Source organism: Lycium barbarum, chromosome 5, assembly GCF_019175385.1.
Source record: "Lycium barbarum isolate Lr01 chromosome 5, ASM1917538v2, whole genome shotgun sequence".
NCBI lineage: Eukaryota > Viridiplantae > Streptophyta > Magnoliopsida > Solanales > Solanaceae > Lycium > Lycium barbarum.
The window spans coordinates 10,917,772-10,924,481 of record NC_083341.1 but is presented as its reverse complement, the minus strand read 5'-3'; the positions used below and the strand labels follow the sequence as shown (position 1 = coordinate 10,924,481).

General features: G+C 34.4%; 1 protein-coding gene across 1 annotated transcript; it reads right to left on the bottom strand.

Annotated features, from left to right (window-relative positions):
* Nucleotides 1-777: 777 nt before the first annotated feature.
* Nucleotides 778-6,616, bottom strand: LOC132642280 (expansin-B4-like). Its single transcript, XM_060359526.1, has 4 exons — nucleotides 5,781-6,616; nucleotides 5,452-5,564; nucleotides 2,090-2,280; nucleotides 778-1,227 (listed from the first exon to the last, which is right to left on the bottom strand). The coding sequence occupies exons 1-4, from the start codon at nucleotides 5,953-5,955 to the stop codon at nucleotides 894-896; spliced, it is 813 nt and encodes a 270-aa protein (XP_060215509.1). The 5' UTR covers nucleotides 5,956-6,616; the 3' UTR covers nucleotides 778-893.
* Between the last annotated feature and the right edge of the window lie 94 nt (nucleotides 6,617-6,710).

Sequence of the window (6,710 nt, the reverse complement as noted above, 5' to 3'; positions counted from 1 at the left end):
AATGGAAATCTACCATCTTACGAATGGAGAATGTTCCATTCGGTAGGTATTTGGGTAGTTAATACCCCTTTTGTGTACTCTGTTTTGATTAATGAAAATGTCCTGCCACTGTGATGGGAGAAATAAAAAATAAAAATAAAAATCAATTCTAGACAATATGTACATAAAATATCTAATTTAGTGAAAAAATTATGGATTCACGTGCACCATAAATTCTATAGTAAATTCGCCCCCTGATATCGGGTGAGGAAAAACACTAGTACTACTACTACTCTTGACTGAGAGAGGGCAAGTAGTATTATTAGTACAACCTTTCTTTATTATAAAGGATGGAGTGAGCCTTGTAGACTGTCTATGAATGAAGAAGAGATGAACAAATGTTCTCCTGTTCATTATTGTTATTTCAGTCTTTCTTTGATCTAAAAAGTCTCTTCCTTTTTCATTTTTGCCTTGGGTTGTAATAAATTTTTTGTTTTACCCACATGAATAACAAAAGAAAATCTAGTTTTATGATTTTGTGAGAAAATGAAGAGATTATGAATAATCATAAATACTCCCTCCGTTTCAATTTATGTTTATCAATAAAATTATCAATAAAGTTTTAAAAATTTATATCAATTTATGTCACTCAACTTTAGTTGTTTATCAATAAAGTTAAAAAAGATTTTTCTCTCATTAAAGCCATTGAACTTTACCTAGGGTATTAGTTGTCTACGAGATCTAGCGAAAGTACAATTTCCAGAATAGGTTTATAATAAAGTGAAAGAGATTTCGAACTTGATAACTAAATAATTTCTTTTATTATATCAAAATGTTGGTGTATAAAAAAAGTCCAACATTTTACTTGATAATCTCTCAAATTCCTCCAATCCTCAAAATAAAATTAAAAGACTTTATAATTGGGGAGAGAAATTGACATTTGATTTGTAGATTGCTCTTGGCTGCCAATCCGCAGGAATGACATTATCAGCTTGAACCTGATGTTTATTCTGTGAAGTTAACCTAACAGAGAATGGAGGTTTTTGTGTGTTTGGATGAATATTTGCAGACCAAGTTGCTCCAAACATTTGTTGCATGGAAAGCCACTTATTGGAACTTGTTGGTCTTATCTCAACCGAAGAGAGTTCACCATCTCCATTTTCAGCTTCAATTACAATAGCAAAGAAATTAGGGTTGGATCCCTTTTCAACCTTAAACATAATATTTTGCTTGTAGTCGCATGCCACCCTGAAAAATCCCAAGAGGAAGTTAACTAAAGAATAATATATGGGTCAATAAGCTAGCTATATGAAAAATAAAGCAGGCAACTACTAAAAACACGCCAAAATCGATAGAAAATTTGACCAAATTTGGTTGACTTTTTGCTTTCTTCTGGCAAAAAGGTTCACAAATATAAAAAGTCGATCGACTTGGTCGGTTTTTAGTGTCAAAATCCCATAAATAGAAAGTCGACCGACACGATCGGTTTATTATTTGAAATAATTGAAAATAACTTTCAAAACCTACCGACGCGGTCAATTTTTGGTCAGATCTTCGGTCAACTTAGTTAAAAGAAAAATCGACCTAATTACCAATCCGAAAAAAATGAGCTTGAACAGTATAAATTAAAAAAATAAAAAGTCCTAAACTAACAAGCACCAATGATCTGGTGGTGAATAATATCCTACAAAATAAATAAATAAATAAATAATAGTACCTACCACAGTTAAGACGGGGGTTCAAACCCCGAATGTTGCTTTTTATAATTTTGTAATTTAATAATCGACCGATCGATCATTTTTTTGGTCATGTGTCAAAAAAGCCAATAAATTTAATATTTTAAAAAACAACTGAAAAATCGGTCGCTTTTTTTACCGACGAGTTCCTTTCCAACAACTCATTTTCGGTCGGGTTTTTCCTAAAATCGATTCTCAGTTAGTTTTATCACTCAGAGAAGACAAAAAAATTTCAAGATAGCAAACATTCTCTAGAATTTCTCTTGTAGTCTAACTTATTATAACACGTAAAATTACTTATATAACGCAATTTTTGTAAGTTAAATTCATAAAATAATGTACATTTTTAGTTTATTATGAAGAAACTCACTCACCTTTTATAGGAAATATCGATTCTTCCAAGTTTACGCAATTGGTCTGCTTGGCCAGATTTTGACATAGCTCCAAAGGCAAATCCACTTAAATCAAAGTGAACTGGATCATCATTGCATGTTCCTGGACACTCATCTGTAAGAGCTACTGTTATTGGATTACCTGAGCATTCTTGATTCTGATTGCATAAGACCTGAAAACAGTTCCATTCTTTACAAACATATAAATTGATACTCTGAATTTTAATAAGTACAACTATATTATGTGTTTTATTTGTTCTTTATGCAGTTTCTCCCCCCACCCTCCCCACCCCGTGTTTGCAACAAATTTTTGATGTGTGAAAAATAAATTGTAAAGCACAAATAAAATATGTTGAAATAGGAATTTTATTGATGAATATTGCGGGTACAAATTTGTTTGTTCTCTCGATTCTTCTCACCTAATATTTCTCCGTAATTCGAGGGTCGTTAGTAGCGTATTTCTCGAACGTAGGATGACTTCCTTGTGATGTATTTGATCTCCAAGAACGTCGGACAGAGATTTGAAAAAGACACTATTTGATGCCTTGATCTCTTGTGAATATCCACGAGTTTATGGGATATTCGAGATATTGATCTCTTTGTGTATATCCATCAGTTTATGAGATATTCGAGATATTGATCTCTTTGTGAATATCCATGAGTTTATGAGATATTCGAGAGCGTAAGTTAGGGTTTAGGGTAGAGTAGCCTCCAAGAAATCCTAACCGACCTTAGAGTTTGAAGTTGGATTGAACTCATCTAGTATAGTCCTATTTCAAATTCGGTAAAATTTTGTTGTTCACAAATTCCCCGTACTTCAAGGCTTGTCGAAGTGTAGACTTGCAGAAACTCAAATATGAGACTTGAAGTACCCATATTATGGAGCTTCCATCTTGGCGGTTTTGTGACTACATATTTTGAAGATTTGATTTGTGAGAGAAGAGATGAGGGCAGATTTTGTCCCACTGGGGGTGCCAATTTGTTTGCAACAAATTTTTGATGTGTGAAAAATAAACTGTAAAGCACAAACAATATATGTTGAAATTTATTGATGAATATTGCGGGTACAAATCTGTTTGTTCTCTTGATTCTTCTCTCATAATATTTCTCCGTAATTCAAGGGCCGTTAGTAGCATATTTCTCGAACGTAGGATGACCTCCATGTGATGTATTTAATCTCCAAGAACGTTGGACAGAGATTTGAAAAACGACATTATTTGATGTCTTAGCTTGATCTCTTGTGAATACCCATGAGTTTATGGGATATTCGAGATATTGATCTCTTTGTGAATATCCATGGGTTTATGGGATATTCTTTTTATTTATTTATTATTATTTTTTAACCCCTCCCCCCCCTCCCCCCCCTTCCCCCCCCCCCCCCTTTGCTCCCTTGGTGACTCGAACTCGCAACCTTCGGGTAAGGGTGTCAAGTGGGTCGGGCCAGCCCGAACCCGGCCCGGTAAACCCGGCCCACCACCGGCCCGGCCCAAGCCCACTAATAGGTGTAAGGGGCTGGGCTAGGTGGGTTTTATAAGGGGGCTGGGCCGGACAAGGTGGACAGCCCACCAGCCCGGCCCGCCATAAGCCCGGGTGATGGCCCACCGGGGCACCGGCCCGGCCCAGCCCGTCCCACTTCAAATTAAAAAAAAAAAAAGATAAGTATTACATTTATTACTAATAATAAGTATTTTAAAAACATTGTATCCCAATAAAATAGTTGTAGCTATAATTGTGGGATTCTTAAAATTTTGGAAGCAAATATATGAAATATTTATTAATTATTCAAATCATAGTTAGAATCTTACTTTAGTTAATTAAAACTTAACCATTAATTTTAACTCATGTAATGTGTCTCTTATTCAAGTAAGAACTTGAGAAAAATGGAGACAATAAAAATGAAGAGGAATCGAATTCGTTAATATTTAATTGCTACTAAATGAAAAATAATTTACCTCTGAAATTGCTGATGCGTGAAATAAATCAAATACCCCTTTTAAGTTACTATCTTGTTGTTGGCTTACACAAGTTCAAAAATATTTCAATAGGTTATACAGTATACTATATAATAATATAAACTATTAGTTATATATATAATAATATATTAATATATTAATATAATCTTATTAGTTTCAAATATTTTATATATAATAATAATTAAATATTTTTTAGCATATTGAAATGTCTCCACCGATGATGGAGACGTGACAATCTGCACATGACATTAGGACTTAGGATCAGATGAGATAATTAAATTAAGAACTTTGGTTTAGTATCAAAACTCATGTGCATTGTTCCCATTTAGTTCCCATTTAGATGAGTAGGAAATTTAGAGAAAGAGGAGAGTAGGGAATTGTGAGATAATATGGAGAAGAATGAATGGTATTTATAGTTTGAAAATAGGGCCAAAGTATAATTTAAGGAACTTGAAGGTTAAAATAAAGTTGACAACAACTAGATTTTAAAGTATTAAACTTAATAAATTTTAGCATTAGAATTTTTTTTTAAAATAATTAAAATCCGGCTCGGCCCACTAACTAAAACCCGTCCCGGCCCACTAACTAAAACTTGGCCCGGCCCACTAACTAAAACCCAGCTCGGCCCACTAACGGGCCCGGTTAGCCCGACGTGTAGCCCCTATCCGAGGTGGGCTGGGCCGGATACCCTTTCCCTCTCCAAGCCCGGCCCCCAACTCGGCCCGCTTAACTTACGGCCCGGCCCGGCCCCGACCCGGCCCCTTGTGGCCCACATTTAAATGGCCCGGCCCGGCCCGACCCACTTGACACCCCTACCTTCGGGTTGAAAGTGGAGGGCGCTTACCATCTGAGCAACCCCCTCTTGTCAGTTTATGGGATATTTGAGATGTCTTTCAAGGGAATATATGTCCCTTTATACAGATGTAAGTTAGGATTTAAAGTAGAGTAGCCTTCAAGAAACTCTAACCGACCTTAGAGTTTGAAGATGGATTGAACTCATCTTCTAGAATCCTATTTCAAATTCGGTAAAATTTCACTGTTCACACCCCCCACGCCCCAAAACATGATGTATATTGCATAATGACCATTGAAAAATAGTATGTTCTGAAATGTATGTCTTTGTTTATGACCACAAAGTGGTCCACTTTTAATGATAAGTCAAATTATAGTTTGCCAGGGGCACTAGGCCTAACCTCTGCATTACCGAAAAGACTTACTGCAAGACAAAACAAAAAATAAGTAGAGAATGGCTACTCCTGAAATTGGTGTCTTAACTCTATTTATACGTGTGTTTTTGCACAACCTATTGTTCGATTCGCCAGTGTTGTTGAATACAAAATATTTAAGTAAAACTATGAGTAAAGTTTGGACCTGATAGCATGAGCCACATCCTAAACCATGTTGGAACAAAACTTGATTTCCAGCAGTTATCATGGCGTTGTATGGAGCGTTTGCTACATCATCTTCCAGTCCACAAGCCCCACCTAAACACGAAAAAAATAATTATCGGTAATTATTTATTTTTTAAAAAAAATTATCGACCTGAAAAATAAAGCAATTACCTATTACATAACATGTTAGATTATACTGATTGAGCATAGGTATTTTACACCATTAGTAGATAAGTTAAATCCAAAAAAATAAGATGAAAAAAAATCCAAAAAAATAAGAAAAGAAAGGATCTTAGCTAGAGACTTTACCACTGCCAGCTCCAGTAGGATCTCCATACCAAGTTGCCACCGCTGATGAAAATCCACCAGTACTATCTAAACTAACATTGAGTAATCGGCAAGAACAAACACCAACCAAATTGCAGAAAAGAAAAACAAAAATGCAAATAGAAAGAAAATGAGGAAAATTAGAACCCGTGGCCATTAATAACTTAATAGAGTACCTTGCTATTTTGCTAATCGCTTATACAGATGACATGAAAATGGTTCTATTTATACTAGAAAAATTGAATACATGTAGAGGATTTTAATAAATAATGGGAGAAATATTTTCTTAACAATTTCTAGATTATTTTTTATCTGCACGTTGCGTATCCACTAATTTAGATTTTATTTTGGTATCTAGTAACAAATATCACTTAACAAATCTAATGAATATTTATAAACGTCAGATTCGAACTTTCTAGGTTGATTTTGTACTCCTAGTTTGTAGTATAAGGCTAGGATAAATGTAGATAGAACTAGTTTTTTGCTCATAGAATATTGGGAATGACCAATTCTTAACATAACCTAAGGTGATGGCTTTTAAGTAAAAAGAACAAAAGACTTAATATAAATTAAATTTAGGTACGTTTTATATGTGAAATACATTACAAAATTGTTGTGACCAATGCTTTCAAGGTTTATGCTTTTAGGTAATGAGTAATTATAAATAGTTTTTTCTTTTGAATTTGTAAAAACAAGATGGACTGAATCAAATATGCTTTTTAAACAAGGATAATATATACTACTATTAATTAAACATAATTAACGTTCAACATTACAAGATATTGGGTCCGTATGGACTGAAAACCTTTTGGCTATATAACTATATTAAAGCTTGAATTAATTAGTAGCGTACAACAGGAATGTTCTTTTCAAAAGAAATGCCTAACATGTCTAGCCAGAAGGCACCATAGG